This window comes from Centropristis striata, chromosome 22, assembly GCF_030273125.1.
Source record: "Centropristis striata isolate RG_2023a ecotype Rhode Island chromosome 22, C.striata_1.0, whole genome shotgun sequence".
NCBI lineage: Eukaryota > Metazoa > Chordata > Actinopteri > Perciformes > Serranidae > Centropristis > Centropristis striata.
The window spans coordinates 26139618-26155657 of record NC_081538.1 but is presented as its reverse complement, the minus strand read 5'-3'; the positions used below and the strand labels follow the sequence as shown (position 1 = coordinate 26155657).

The 16040-nt window shown below is 35.1% G+C and overlaps 1 protein-coding gene across 5 annotated transcripts in view; it reads left to right on the top strand.

Annotated features, from left to right (window-relative positions):
• sfmbt2 (Scm like with four mbt domains 2) overlaps positions 1-15572 on the top strand; it is a 93749-nt gene extending 78177 nt beyond the window's left edge. For all 5 annotated transcript variants that reach the window (XM_059326401.1, XM_059326397.1, XM_059326398.1 and 2 more), the window contains 7 exons: positions 3558-3697; positions 4153-4262; positions 8238-8413; positions 8572-8741; positions 12758-13021; positions 13743-13868; positions 14590-15572. In XM_059326401.1, coding sequence (XP_059182384.1) covers positions 3558-3697; positions 4153-4262; positions 8238-8413; positions 8572-8741; positions 12758-13021; positions 13743-13868; positions 14590-14730 — 1127 coding nt within the window. In that variant the 3' untranslated portion in view covers positions 14731-15572. The remainder of the gene's footprint in view (positions 1-3557; positions 3698-4152; positions 4263-8237; positions 8414-8571; positions 8742-12757; positions 13022-13742; positions 13869-14589) is intronic.
• The last annotated feature ends 468 nt before the right edge of the window (positions 15573-16040 follow it).

Here is a 16040-nt window from a genome sequence, read left to right as displayed (position 1 = left end):
CCATATTTTACCATTAAAAAAGAACTTGTGGAGCAAAAACTGACAGTTTTATTATGAATCGCTGCTTAATTCTGCAAAACTGATCCAATAACCAGCACTTGTTTTAGAGAGAGATCTTAGTTTTTGACACAGATCGCCTCTCAATCCTACAGTCTTCTACTAAAAAAGGTATCAATTTGATGCCACAAATTAAAAATTTGAAGTTTGTATTGAATATAGATTATCTTTATGGCTTATATTGATGCAGGATTAACAAAAATACTGTTGATAAATTATGTTAAGTAAAGTGTTTTTGTGTAAGTGTGTAAGTAGGGAATTGTGAAAAATGTTTTGTTTTTTTTAAGGGAGTTTGGTGTAATATTTCCACCAGGATCAGAGAGGGGAAATTGAACTGTAGAACTGTAGCAAATAGTATAATAAATAGCATTGAATAGATTTCTAGTTTCTGCAAAATCTTAGAGTCTGTGACTAAAGACTCTCATTGTCTTCAGATGTGAGAGGGTGTCAGTATTTTAGTGTTTGGTAGGCGTGAGATAAATAAGAAAACAACGAGGTTAAAGCCAGAATTTAGAGACGAGGCCCAGCTAATGAATTCCTTCAAAATTATTTTGATTGGATTTTCCTTGGATGCATAATTATATCAGCTGTCAGAGCACACATCATTTTATCCAATACATCCATAGATTAATCAAGTACAAAATAAATATAAACACCAAAATGATATAGTCAAAATATACAAAAAATAAAGCAAATGGAAAAAAATAAATAAATGAAGATAACCATATATGAGAAAATAAATTAAAGGGAAAAAAATACATAAAAAATGGAATAAAAGGAAGGGATTGGGGAGTAGGGTGGGGCTTAAGGCTTGTTGAACCTGATAATGTAATAACCCCGATAATGTAATAAAAATCTGCACTTGAGTCCATTGAAAATGTAATAAAACCTGATAATGTAATAACTTCCTGATAATGTAATAAAGTGAATTTCCCAATAATGTAATATACTTTTTTTTTTTTTTACCAATAATGTAATAAAGTATAACACCAAGCACCTTTAGATTTCAAGAAGCTGTTGAATGCATTCGTTGTCATGGATACCTCGTTTGTGAAAAAGGGATGAACGGGTCAAAAGTTAATAAACATTCAACTTTGACCTGTTGGTGGCGCTAGAGCTCTTGAGCTAGAGTTGATACACAGTATCACCACTTGAACCCAAGTAATGGGTGGTCTGCTGTTACATTATTACAATATTGGGGAATTATTACATTATCAGGACTTGGGAAATGAAGGCTAACCTGATAATGTAATAACCTCCCATTAATGTTATACTTTACTACATTATTGGTAAAAAAAAAAGTGTATTACATTATTGGGAAATGCACTTTATTACATTATTGGGAAGTTATTACATTATCAGGTTTTATTACATTTTCAATTGACTCAAGTGCAGATTTTTATTACATTATCAGGGTTATTACATTATCGGGAAGTTATTACATTATCAGGTTTTATTAGATTTTCAATGGACTCAAGTGCAGATTTTTATTACATTATCAGGGTTAATACATTATCAGGAAGTTATTAGATTATCAGGTTTTATTACATTTTCAATGGACTCAAGTGCAGATTTTTATTACATTATCTGGAATTTATTACATTATCGTGAATTTATTACATTATCAGGTTCTACAAGGCTAATAAATTCTAACCCAAGCAAAGTAAGGTTCCTTTCTTTGGAGCATTTATCACCAAACAGGAGGATACAGAGTTGTGTTTGTGTGTAAACAACATGTATATTCAGGCAGAAAGAGAGCAGAGGGCTCGCCGTTGTTTCCAGGAGACCCTTGCCCTCTTTTTCCAAGTTCCCCCGTTTAAAAAAAACCACCCACTCGCTCATGCATATTCATCCTTTCACCTAATTACCATTCACCCCGAGCGGAGCGGCTCCAGGTGCCGGCGGTGGTCGGGGGGCTGCAGGAAGGGCGGAGTGCAGCGTTGTTATGTCGACCCTCATTTATCTCTGAGGGGGGAGGTCACATGGGCAGGAAGTACTGTCGGTTTCTGCATTAACCTCTGAGGTGGAATGCTAAAAGTCACATACTGCTGATATTAAAGAATATCTGAAAAACTACAAAACCTACAGCTTCTAAGGCAACAAAATAGGAATTAAAACATCTCTCTAAATGCTTGAAAACCCGTTTTCTCAATCAGCGTCTTACTCCGAGTGACAGCTTCCCACATTAACACACAGTTTCCTGCCGGAGTAACAATAGTTCTGGTTATTCCACATGAGAGATTTGTATATTTTTAGTTTCTGTGTGTGCTCACTGGTTAGCAGTAGGCGGGTCCAGCTGGAAGTGTGACGCCGCGCATTTCTCTCCAAAAAAATCTGTTTTTAGCAACAATTGAATTAGAATCTGACAGTTTTGAGGGTTTTTTTTGGTCACTGTTAATGAAATATGATGAAAACACACACACACACAATCCTGATGAAGCAGAATAGCTGACTCTATTAGACCTCAAGTCTTTAGAAATAATACCTAAATATGCCCCCCCCCCCAAGACTTTACCTGTGATTGTTGAATATTTAGTAATTCATATTTAATATTATGAGAATATCGCATTTTGTGAAGATGTAAAAAAACATTTTAATGAATCGTGTGTAATGAAAAGTAGCCAAATTGAAGCCTATATTATTAATAATCAAAAAATGATTTAATCTAAATTACTATCCTACATGTCTCATTAAAAATTACACCTTTTATACTAACAAGATTCTGTAAAAAACATTAAATTCTGAGCTCCTCCGCGCAACTGTGGAGCCATGAATGACTCGACTGAGACCAACAGTCATGTGACAAAAAATCAAAGTCTGAACACTGGGTAAAGCAAAGTTAAACAAATGTTGTTTCATTACTTTAACATGTTAGAGTTAAAGGTTTTTACTGAGGGAACTTGGGATATCTCTTTTTATCACTACATATATCAGAGAACACTGTCAGCAGCCTGCAAATTTTATTTTTTGCCATGTTTTTAGGAATAAAATGTTCTATAAATCAGGCTATGAATGATATATGAACAAATCTCTCTGCAAAAACCTTCAGAAGATAGATAGGAATAAAACTGGAAAGTTTAATGTTTGTAAGTGAAGTAGAGATTTGTGTCTTAGAGTATGAGAAAAAAATGAAAAAGAAAGATATGCGTTTTAAAATTTCATACATTTTGCGAATCACTACAGGTGAATATGGTAAATTGTACTTAAAAGATCACACACAACTTTAATAACGATTTAAATTAAGATAATCCCTTTTTTTTGTATTAAAAGTTTTCCGAAATCAATTTTTTTTAAATATGCAAATGAGGATCTAATGCAAGCTTTTAGTGAATTTGTGAGAAATCTACAGACACAAATAGACAAAGAGCAAAAAAAGAAACTTCTTAATGTGTATTATGATCGTTTCCATTGAAAGAAGAGATGAAAAACATGTGTTCGCCTGCAGTCTTTCACCCTTAGTCCCAGTTTGTTAACATGTTTTCTCTGCTCCTCTATCTCAGGCTCGGCCAACGGCAGATACTGCTGCTCCAAGATCTTTGTCAACCATCGCTGTTTCTCGGGACCTTACCTCAACAAGGGACGCATCGCGGAGCTGCCGCAGGCCGTGGGGCCCGGGAAATGCACGCTGGTCCTCAAAGAGGTGGGCTGATGTTAGAGTCAGTGGGGGGAGACGGAGAGGAGCAGGTTTAATCAAAGATCACACTCTCTCAAAGGGAGAGGAGGGCCGACAGAGACGGGGAGGAGGGAGGAGGTGAAAGATGGAAGGTGTCTTGTTAACCACCTGCAGTTTCCCAGCAGTGCCTTCGTTTTAATGTGAGGAGCTGTCAGTCAAGTGTGTTTACACATACACTCCGCCACAGCCGCTCAGCAAAACAGATTCTTAATTTCTCCAGAGACTGTTTGTGTGTGCACGTGCACTTTGTGTGTGTGTGTGTGTGTGAGCGTGCACAAATGTCCACAATTTGTAAAGACTTGTGTGTTTGTCCTCCTTCATGTCTGTATAGTTATCTGCTTTTTTTCCTGAGGATTGTTCAGTTAAAGCAGAGTTTTCTTCTTCTTTTTTTTTTAAATCTGCACTCTGCTTTCTGCCTCCAGCTGCTGAGCATGCTGATCAACGCCGCCTACAAGCCCGGACGAGTCCTGAAGGAGCTGCAGGAGCTGGAGGATACGAGCTGGGACAGCCAAGAGGAGACGCTCAAAGCCAAGTGAGGAAACACAAATACAAAGAAAACGTTTAGCAGAAACTGAGTGAACAGATTCTCCCGTTTGATTTGGTCTTTTTCTGGTTCTGGTCATTTTTACGGACAATAAAGTCATAAAATAACATGCTTTTAGGGACTTTCCTGCTCCATCATAGACTGTTTATAAGATGTAGATTATAGTTTGGCATTTTGGCCATCTTCATTTTCTTGTGACCATATCTGGACGAGGTTGGAGCTGGAGAGGTTACAAGCCAGAGTCAGGGAAATGTCCAGTCAGAATACCAAACACTCTAAACCAGGGGTCTCAAACTCAAATTACCTGGGGGCCGCTGGAGGCAGCATCAAAATGACCAAAAAAAGACACAAATTTTTTTTTAAAAGACACAAAATGACCCCAAAAAAGACACAAAATGACTGAAAAAACACTAAATTACTTTAAAAAAGACACAACATGACCCAAAAATACACAAAATTACTAAAAAAAGACACAAAATTATTAGAAAAAGACACAAACTATTAAAAAAAGACACACAATTTGTGTTGTACATTTGTGTTGCATTCATATGTGTGTCGGAATAATTGGAAAAAACAGTTCCTGACTCTAAAATGAACCTAGAAAGGTTCAGCTTTGGTGGAGGTCTACACTCTCCAAGTGTCCTAAATTAGGCTTAAAACAAAATGTACACAATGGGGAGAGAATGAAGAGCCGACTCTTTAGAGTGTCTTTTAGAACAATCAAACACCAAACAAGACATTTTTAGGAGACCAAAATGTTAAACTAACTGTCATGAACTGGAAACACACCGTGGAAGGATAAAAGCTCTACGACAAAAACAAGGACAAGACTGAAAAAAAAAACAAGTTTACAGCTATTTATATGTCATGGATACAACCACAAGGTAGCCACGCCCTGAAGCCTTAACCCTGCTTTATTGTCTAATTTACTCTAAATGGGATCATGATTTACAAAAAGAACAGCATGCTGTATTTAAGAAGACTTGAAACGAACAATTGAGACCATAAACTCATCAGGGAAATGTTTACTGCGGTAATAAATCAAGTAAGAAGTAGAGTCATTTTCTCATAGACATCTATGCAACCAGTTGATAGCCTCCTGCCGGCCATTAGAAAAAATGCAGGTTAAAGGCATTTCCTCATTGGCTTCACTTTTCAGCCCAATAATTGCCGCCTGTGCTTGATATAAAATAAATCATAATAAATCATACAATGAGCAGCAATCAGAAGCAGCCTGTTTTTTTTATTTCCATGTCCCTACGAGTCCATTTTAGCCCCTCCATTCATTTTTTGATGTTATTTTTTTGTTGCTGCAGTGGTCTCTGTGAGGTCTGGATTTTTTTTTCCACTGCTGGCTGCACGGACCCAAATTATTCCACAGCTCCAGGCTGTGTGCTCTGTGTTTTCTAATCAAAAACTGCTCCCCCTTTTTTCTTTTTTTTTTCTGGCTGAAACGAGAAAGACTCGGCCAGTCGCAGGTTGTCGTGAGTCACCTGCACCGAGCACAGTGATCACATTCATGCACCAATGTTTTCACAAGTCAACAAAGGAGTTACTTTTAATTTTCTGGAGCATTTGCTGCCCAGAGAGCCAAGTCATTCAGGTGGACTGTGATTACACAGCAAGTTAATTATCACGGGAGAAAAAAAAGGCCTTTTAGGGTCCACTTGACATTGATTTTTACGACGTGTAATAGTGCTGAAAATATATGCTAATCGGTTGATCAACAGAAAATTAATTACCAAGAATTTTGATTATATTTTAATGGTTAAAGTTAATCAAGCAAGTATTTTATAAAGTGATTATTTGCTTCTTGTGACTGTCTTTTTTTAGTAAGTAAGTAAACTTTATTTATATAGCACCTTTCGCAGACGGAAGTCACAAAGTGCTTCACATTAACAAAGGATAAATAAGGTAAAAAGAATAAAATAAAATAACATGAAAATAAAATAAAAATGTCTAAATTGTTCTTGGAAATGTATTCATGGAAATTGGTTTCGGGTACAAGTATTAAAGGATCAGTTCTTAATTGTTTCAAGTCTGTCTTCAAACAAAAGTCAGGTGGACACGTGAAGGTTTTGTTTGCTCTAATTATTCCTCGTGTTCATACTGGCCTTAAAGAGATTCTGTCTAATGCAACTTTAATGTGAGTAAAAGGTGACAAAACCCACAATCCCCAGGGAAACACAAAGACGACAATTTATACTAAAAAGATTGTCTCTTTTTTAAATTATTCACTTGATTTACATGATTTTAATTCCCCCCAAACCATTCAGTGATCTGCATTTTTATGTGTCTCCACTCTTTTATTCAGGATTATCCTTTTAATTATTTTAATACATTTTCCCCCTTTAAATCTTATTTAATTTTTTAATTTTTTTATTTATTCTGTTTTTTCCCTTTAATTATTTTAATCAATTCTTCCTGTTAAAATCTTTTTATTTTTATCGATTTATTCAGTTTTTTTTTTACATCATTCTTTTATTCATTTTTCCCCCTTAAATACTTTTAATCAATTTTTTCCAGTTTAAATATATTTAATTTTATTTAATTTTATTATTTTATTCAGGTTTTTTTTTTTTTTTACGTCACTCTTTTTTTTTTTATTTTTCCCCCTTAAATTCTTTTAATGAATTTTTTTTCCGGTTTAATATCTTTTTATTTTATTTTTTATTGTTTTATTCAGGTTTTTTAAATGTAATTATTTTATTCATTTTTTCCATTAGTTTGTCTGCATATACATACAATTTATATCTTAGACCAGGAATTGTCATGATTATCATGTTTTAAAAATGGGTTAAATTACATGACATCTGTCTTAATTCTACAAATAGATCATATAAGCTCATGCACAACCATAAACCAAAAAAGAAGCTGTTTGGAATATTTGATCACCTAATATTCTTTCCTAACTCATAGAAATCTCGCAGTTAACGTCATGTAATGTTTGTCAGTAGGATAATGTAAAAATATTCCCCCCGATTTTGCAGCAAAAATTCAAATTAGGAGGTGAATAAAATAATTTTTCACTTTCATTAACAAGTGAGAAAGAGCATTTGGTCTTGGCAGAAGTCAGCACTCTCCAAGTGTTACTCTTTCTTCTTTATTAACCCTCTGGAGTCCATGAAACCACCTGCACATTAACTTCTTCATGATGCAACGTCGAGCCTTGTCATCAGCTTCCCTCTAAAGTTCTGGCTTGAAACTCCATGCCAGATTTTTTGGATGATATTCGACCCAGTAAAACTGGAGATAATGTCAAATATATTTAGTATAAAAATATAGAACTAGATATTATCCTCATTTTACCTGTTATATGTTATATTTGCAACCTGTGTTCATATTTGCAACATGTACATTTCTGCGTGTGAAACATAATTTTCAAGATCAGATTTTATGTTTCCTTAGTTTCTTTTGGGTTCAACATTTTTGATCAAGTAAGTCAAAGTTAAAAATTAATTATTAGGACATATAGGTGAGGTAACGCTGAAAAAACTGATGCCAACATGGCATGGTGAAGATTTTTTAACAGATTTTTTAATGGACAAATTGGCCCGAGATTTCAGAGGGTTAAACCTAAAAACAATGTTTAACAAAGAACACTTAAAACCAAATCTTAATAATGGTTTAGTCTATAGATTTAATGTGTGTGTGTGAATGTTAAAGAAGTCAGCCTGCAGGTCAGATTTGTCCTGGATCAGCTCACCTTTCCTCACCTTCTCCATCAGACAGAAGATTGTAAAACCGACTCTCTCTCTCTCTCCTGGTTAATCCTCATCAACTAGACAGTGTGGATTGACTCAAACAGCCCACTTTCACATCATAACCACGCGGGCAATCATCATTCAGCTCCGAGAGCTTTGATGGATTACACTTTCATTCTGCATTGTTCTCATAAATAAAAGTCTAATCACTGGCTGACAATGTCACCACACCCCTCCCTCTTTCCCCTTCTCTCTCCAGATATAAAGGGAAAACTTATCGCTCCACCATCCGGCTGGTCCGCCTGGCAGACCAGATCCCAGACTTCTGCCGCAAGGTGTGCTTGAAGCTGCAGTGCTGCCCGAACCTCTTCAGCCCCGTCCTCGTCACCGACAAGTGCCCGGAGAACTGCTCCGTCCAGACCAAAACCAAATACAGTGAGTGTCTGTAATTAAACGCTAAATCACTTCCTGCACCGCAGCTATGGAGGAGACCCCAAATCAAAGCTGCTGCAGAGTGTGTAATTGCCTGTGATGAGTAGCTAGGATGTGTTTCGGGGGGTGTATTGTTTTCCAACATCTGCTGTGATCCGCAGCCTGTTACTATGGGAAGAGGAGGAAGCTGTCCAAGCCGATGGGAGGAGAGGAGGCGGCGGAGGGAGACCTGGCCAAGCCGGCGCGCCGCAGGAAGAAGAGGAAAGCTATCTTTGTGCAGAAGAAGAGACGCTCGTCCGCCGTGGACTACACTCCTGCTGGCTCACCGCAGGTTAGATAACACCTCTCCTCCACTCCTCAGTGATTCTCATAAAACTAATCTAAGTTCTGTTCTTTGAAGATTATAAGGCCATACGACAGGTTCCAGCAGGTAGAACAGGTTTTAACTACTCGGGCTCTGGCAGGTTTTAACAGGAGGAAAAGGTCAAACATCCACAATATAAAGCAGTAGTTCTCAACCTTTTTGAGTGGCGACGCCCAATTTAACATGCATGTGGTCATCGACCCCCACTCAGTGAACAGAATCTAACAGTTCAGATCATACAAACTCAGAATTAATTTTGGACAAATAATGAAGCAGACAACAACTAAAACATCTCTCTGTCTGTGCATTTATGTATTTTTTTTTTTATATTTTATTGTTACTTTTAATCTAAGTCCTTTGCTATCAGTTTAAAGGTCCATTCTGACCTCCTGAGTGTGTAACAGTCAGCTTCAAGCCTGAAGAGACTCCTTGGAAAGTAAGAACTTGATACTTTGGGATTTGTCAGAAAAGACACAAAATTACCCAAAAAAAGACACAAATTGACCACAAAATGACACAAAATGACCACAAAAAGACACAAATTGACCAAAGAAGACACAAAATGACTAAAAAAAAGACACAAAATGACCAAAAAAGGAAACAAAATGACCAAAAAACACACACAGAATGACCAAAAAAAGACATTAAATGACCAAAAAGACTACAACATATATATAATTCCTTTAACCAAAGATATTTTTTTCCTTTTCATTTAAAAAACAGTTAAGACGCCTGGGTAGGTAAAGGTAAAACAATGGCTTTAGTTGTATGAACACTTTAACACAGTGGAGACAGAGCTGACTTCCAAAATGATTTGGCGACTAATAATAATAGATTACATTTTTATAGCGCTTTTAAAGGTACTCCCTTTTCATTCCTTTTAATTTGTGTGACCAAAATGTAAATTCTGAGCAAACTTGCAGGCTGTATGACCTAAATTAAAACTCTGTTTTAATATATAATTATAATAATGGTTTTAACAATGTATAAAGAACAAAATCTGAATGAAAATTGATGAGAAAAAATGGCTAAATGTTACGGTAATGATAGAATTGTTTGCATTTAAATATGAGTATATTTTAATAAAATACATTTTGGTGATACCAGCTACCCTTGAGCATATTTAAGTGCTTGCCAAAGAAAAAAAAACTTTTTTTTTTTTAAAATTTAAAATGTGTTACGGTGATTCATTTTGCTCAAAGTGTCTCTAAAAATGTCAGAAAATACATTAAAAATTTTCAAATACATTATAAATTGATATTAAACAGTGACTTTAGATTGTATATGTTATAAAGGGTCAAATAAAATCTGTATTCAATGCTCTTGGTTTTTTGCTCTGAGCTGCACCATGTTGATGAGAATCAGGCTACAGGCGGATACAGAGTGTAAATATAAACATCCCGACATCTGACAGCAGGAAGACGAGCTGCACAGGCAGGAAATGCAGCTTCGCTCAGAGTTTTAATTTAGTTCAGACGGACTGGAAGTTTGCTCATAATTTACATTTTGGTCAGACAGATTAAAAGGAACTCAGACTTTAATATGTGCTTTGGTTTTATGTGTGATGTACAAAGAAAAAAAGAGCTTAACTCTGTTATGAGTTATTGTTTTGGGGGTGTTGTTACACGTTTTACCACTAAAATGTAGAGTGTTTACTGGTCAGACTGGTTTGTAGCTGGTTTTGGTCACCAAGAGAAACATCACCATAATCATCCAATTATTTTCTAAATCAATTGGGGTTTTGTTGGTGTTTTTTTGTCAGTTTGACCATGTTCAAATGACAAATCAGACAGACAAAGGTGTAAAAAAGTATACAGATATTTACAAAACATGCATGAAACAGATTTTATGTCTTACATATGTTTAAGATTTTCAGTTGTTTTTGTTAGTGGGGTACTGGAAGTGGTTTTGTGCAGAGAAAAAATAAATAAATACATACATAATAGGTTAAAAAAAAAAGTCGTAATAATGAAGTTGATAAGTACTACTACACAAATGACAAAATAATAATAATATTAATATATTAAAAAGTAGATAAAATGTTGCTTGTTTTGTAGAACTGACATTATTAGTTGATAAACAGAAAATAAATTAGACGGACAAAGGTGTAAAAAGTATACAGACATTAACAAAAGATGCATGAAACATATTTTATGTCTTAAATATGATAAATTTTTTGTAGTTTTTGTTCTTTAAGTAGTTTTGTGCAGAGAAAATAAATAGGTTAATAATAAGTAAAAACAACAAAGTTGATAAGTATTACTACACAAATGAGTTATTAATAATAATAATAATAATAAAACTGTAAAAATGTTATTAAAAAAATAGGTAAAATGTTGCTTGTTTTGTAGAGCTGACATTATTAGTTGATCGACATATTTTTTTTACCAAAATAACGACCTAAAATATTCAATAAGAGACTTTAGTAGAGCGTTTGGACCGACCTCAGGTACCAAACGTATCTAACTCCTCTCTGAACTCTTAGTTCTTGGCCTCAGTGGAAACTTGAAACTCTTGGGGACAACATGAGTCAGGCCTCACGTCACTTAGGAGGAACTTCAGACTAATCTCCGTTCTCTTCCTGCCCAGCTCAGATATCTGCTGCTGTGTGACACCAGTCAGACATCAGTGGTCACGTTCTAACTCCGACCTCTGAACCACTCAAATTCATTCAAATAGATCACTAATCATCGTAGCAAGAAACTGTGAAAACAGAAATTGTTGTCAGGTTTTCTTTTTTAAAGGGTCCTTGAACGCATCATGTGTTAAACGCATTTGTCAGGAAAAATAGTGCTTTTTAATTTACTCAAAATCAATTTATTCTACATGTCACTTTTAAAATCTTGTTGAAAATAAAAAAATTGCACTAAACAAAGAAGCTGTGAAAACAGAAATTGTTGCCAGGTTTTCTTTTCTCAAAGGGTCCTTGAACGCATCATGTGTTAAATGCATTTGTCAGGAAAAATAGTGCTTTTTAATTTACTCATAATCAACTTATTCTACATGTCACTTTTAAAATCTTACTGAAAATAAAAATTTTGCACTTAACAAATCCTGTAAAAAACGTTAAACTGTGAAGCCAGAAAAGACTCAGCTGAGACAAACAGTCATTTTGCAAAACTTGGACTGAAGTGCAGGCTGTTTACTTACACAGAGCAGAGTGGAGAGGACAAGAAAGATTTCATGTAAAGGTAAAAATGTATTGAATAGGATGTGGAGCCCTTCAAAAATTTGCTCGAGAATGAAATTCAGCATAAAAATGGATTTTGCTGCACAAATAAAGACATTTTTGAAAGGCCACAATTTTCCAGAGTGAACAACTAATCAATCAATCAATCAATCAATCAATCAATCAGAATTTATTTGTATAGCACTTCTCATACAAGAGAGATGCAACACAAAGTGCTTTACATAAAAAAGGAGAAAGTAATAATAATAATAATAATAAAAAATAATGAAACATAGAAACAAGCAAACACCCTCCACCCCACCCATTCTATTAAAAACAAAGCACAAACTGAGGAACTGAGGAAGCTCCATCTCAACATGGAGCAGTGAGGAAACACTGGAGGCAGGTTAGAAATTAATTAGATAAAAAAAATAAAGAGAAGATAAAATAAAATAAGATTAAAGAAAAATATTTTAAAAAGTATAAGTAAAAAATAATAATAGAAAGTTTAAAAAAAAAGCTAGATAAAAAAGATAAAACAATAAATGAATAATTAAGAAATAGAGCATGATAATTATATATATATAGAAATAGATATAGAAATAGATATATAATCAATAGTAGCAAATAAATAAATAAATAAAAGAGATGTTTTAACACTAAGATGCATGAGCAGTAAAATCTCTAAAAATGGTTCAACTAAGGTTCATCAAACACAATAAAGAGCAACAACAACCATTGAGGCGACGCCTGAGGTCTCTCAGCAGACTGAAGCCAAACTACACGTGTAACTGAGTGTTTCTTCCTCCCTCAGGACAGCGAGGAGGACGAGGAGCTGGCGTTGCAGTCGGGCAGTGAAGGCACCAGCTCGGAGCCGCGCGACGACCACACCGACGCCTCCTCGGTGGAGGTGACCAGCAGCCGCCCTCGCCGCGCCGCAACGCTGCGCCGGGCCTTCAGCGCCGGCAGCACGACGGGCGGCCAGGAGGCCCCCGAGGGCCGCCGGAGGTCGACTCGCTCGCTGTCGGCGTACAACCAGAACAACAAGTACCAGCCGCCCAAAGGACAAGACATGCAGGTAGAGACACATTGAGGGAGGCTAAATAATCCTCAGCCTTATAAATAAATATATTCAGCAGAACTCAAACATCCTTTAACATGCACTGATGTGTATCAACGGTATTTTATTTATTGAAAGCTATATTACATTAAACCATACCTGCCCAAATACCTTCAAAACAACAAATTGTTTTAGCGTCCAATCTTGCCTCAAAGTCTTATCAGTTTTTACCGGGGTGTTTACTGATATGCACCAATATGAAAACTGTTATTTTTTACACAATATATAATGCAGAAAACACTGCTTGGGTGATTTAGAAATGCTGTTACATATATATGCATATATATATATTTAATTTATTCATTATATTATATTTATTTATAATAATCATTATTTATTATTTTAATAGTCAGAAATTGACCTACACTTAAGATAAGGTATTGATGTGTAAAAAAAATTATATTATTTAATACACTCATTTGTATGACATTTTCAAAGCCATATTAGTGAAAAATTGAAAAGGTTTATTTTAATTACAGAAAACATACAATACCACTAATTATTTACTGGTTATCTATACTTTTTTTAAACTTAAAAATAGGTATAGTTTAGGTCTCAAAAATCCCTCAATTGAGTGATGAACAAAAAGTTAGTTTATGAATCTGTAGCTGACAGTGAGTGTGTTTGTGTGTGTGTGTGTGTGTGTGTGTGTGTGTGTGTGTGTGTGTGTGTGTGTCAGGTGGAGGAGGAGGAGGAGGGTCAGCTGGTTTTGGACAGAAATCCTCTGGAGTGGAGCGTCGATGAAGTCGTTCAGTTCATCAACTCGACTGACTGTGCTTCACTGGCCAACATCTTTCAGGAGCAGGTACACACACACACACACACACACACACACAAACTAACAAAATATTCTCACGATCACGGCCCTCAAACTGATGAACTTTTCTTTTTGCTGATAACTTTTATTCAAGTTTAGTTGACAGTGTCATAACTGTATAACTTCTGTAATTGGGGTTGTTACTCTAGACTTGTTTACAAAAAGGTCCTAATCTTTTTTTTTTTTTTTAAAAGTACAAAAATGCACGAGGAGGGCATAAGGGTTAAATGACAATAAATATTGTTTTTGGCTATTCTGGGACAATTTATCACCCAACAAAATCAGGCCTAACAAATATAAATAAATGAAAAATGAAAAAAGACTGGTAAATAACAGTGTTTAAATGGTAAAAGCTTTGGAAAATAATAAGTAAAATACACAAAATTAAAGAGCTTGAAAAGCCAGAACAGGCAGCAGTGTTTTTCTCTATTTCAATATTATTATTATTATTTTTTTTTAATTAATTCATTGATTTAAGTTTATTTTGAACATGTAAAATAGTCCTACTGAAAATAATAATAATACACAAAATAAAAAGAATACAAGATTGTCAAACACAAACATTTAGTCCATCATTCATTGTTAATTAATTCATTATCTCACTTCCCTATAGATAAAACCTTCAAAAACAATTATTTTCATAAACATATCCAAATATATCACTAAGTCACTATCTATTTAAATATTAATGTGTTGTGTTCCTGTGCAGGACATTGACGGCCAGGCTCTGCTGCTGCTGACTCTGCCCACCGTACAGGAGTGTATGGACCTGAAGCTCGGCCCCGCCATCAAACTGTGTCACCAGATCGAGCGTGTGAAGGTCGCCTTTTACAGACAGTACGCCAACTGATCAACCAGCAGCAGCGAGGCCAGTGGAGAGAAGTGTTGGAGTTCTGCACGACTGGGAAACGTTGGATTAGCTGCCTCCTGGTGGGAAGTTTTGTGGAAGTCGATGTGGATTTTTTTACGGATTTCCAACGTGCAAGACGAGGAGATATGTTCTGGAGAAGCACAAACTAACAGGAGAAGCTTTCACGACGAGACACTGAAGGATTAATTTACCGTCTGTGTGAAAATGTGATGCAGTTCCCACAAAAACGTCCCGATGGCGCCTCCGGCAGAACAACACACATCTGTGAAGACGTTATTATGAGAAGCTGAGGACTCTGTCCTGAAGACATTTGTGTTTATTTCTTACTTTTCATTTTACATTTTATTTGTGATAGAGGAGCATTATAGCATTTAAGTTAAAACAAATAATAATTATTGACCAGAAAGAGTTTCCCCCCCTTTTTTTGTGTGACATGATTGGTTCCCGAAAAAGTATATTTGAAAGTATTTACCAACCCAAGAAGTAATATATTTGAAATATTTATTGTGATCCTAATTTATAAGGAGTAATCTATTTGGATTTAGAGAAAATAATTGATGAGTTATACAATAACATGAACTCCTTTTTCTGCTGAAACAAAGCCCTAAAAGATATTTCACCAGGATTTGTATTTATTTAGATTTACACCTCAGTTTGTGTTTAAGGTGAGAACAACACGCTCTGAAACACTTTGTGTTGTGTTGCTCTCTTCTCATTGTTACAATCACATGAAACAATCATGTAAGCTATTTTGTGTCCATCTATGCAAATGTGTTGCAGATATTTTTGATAAGTAAGAAAATAAATTTCTATTGATTTTTTACCTGTTTGGTATGAACTTTCTTTCATAACACCACATAATATTTGTGTAATACAACTATCTAAAACAGAGAGAGCACTTTTAACAGCATAATGTCGTCCTTTAAATATTCACCTGGATTATATTTTGGATAATATTTCTAATAAGGAAACAAGAGTCGAGGAAGAAGAAGGAAATGTAGTTGATTCAAATATCGCCAACAGACTGTCAAATACCTGGATGATTAATTTAATTGAGAAAATTGTTGGAAACATTTGGGATAATGTAAATAAATAACTACAAAATATATAACATATATAACATATAACATTTTTGGATGTTTTAAAGTGTAAAAGTAAAAGTAGAAAGTTGTATTGCAACATTTTACTCAAAGTATCAAAGGAGAAGTCTTAATTGTTGATTTAAGAATGTAATACGTGTTTTATTATTGGAATATTAATTCCAATATCATTTAATGTTAGTTATAATG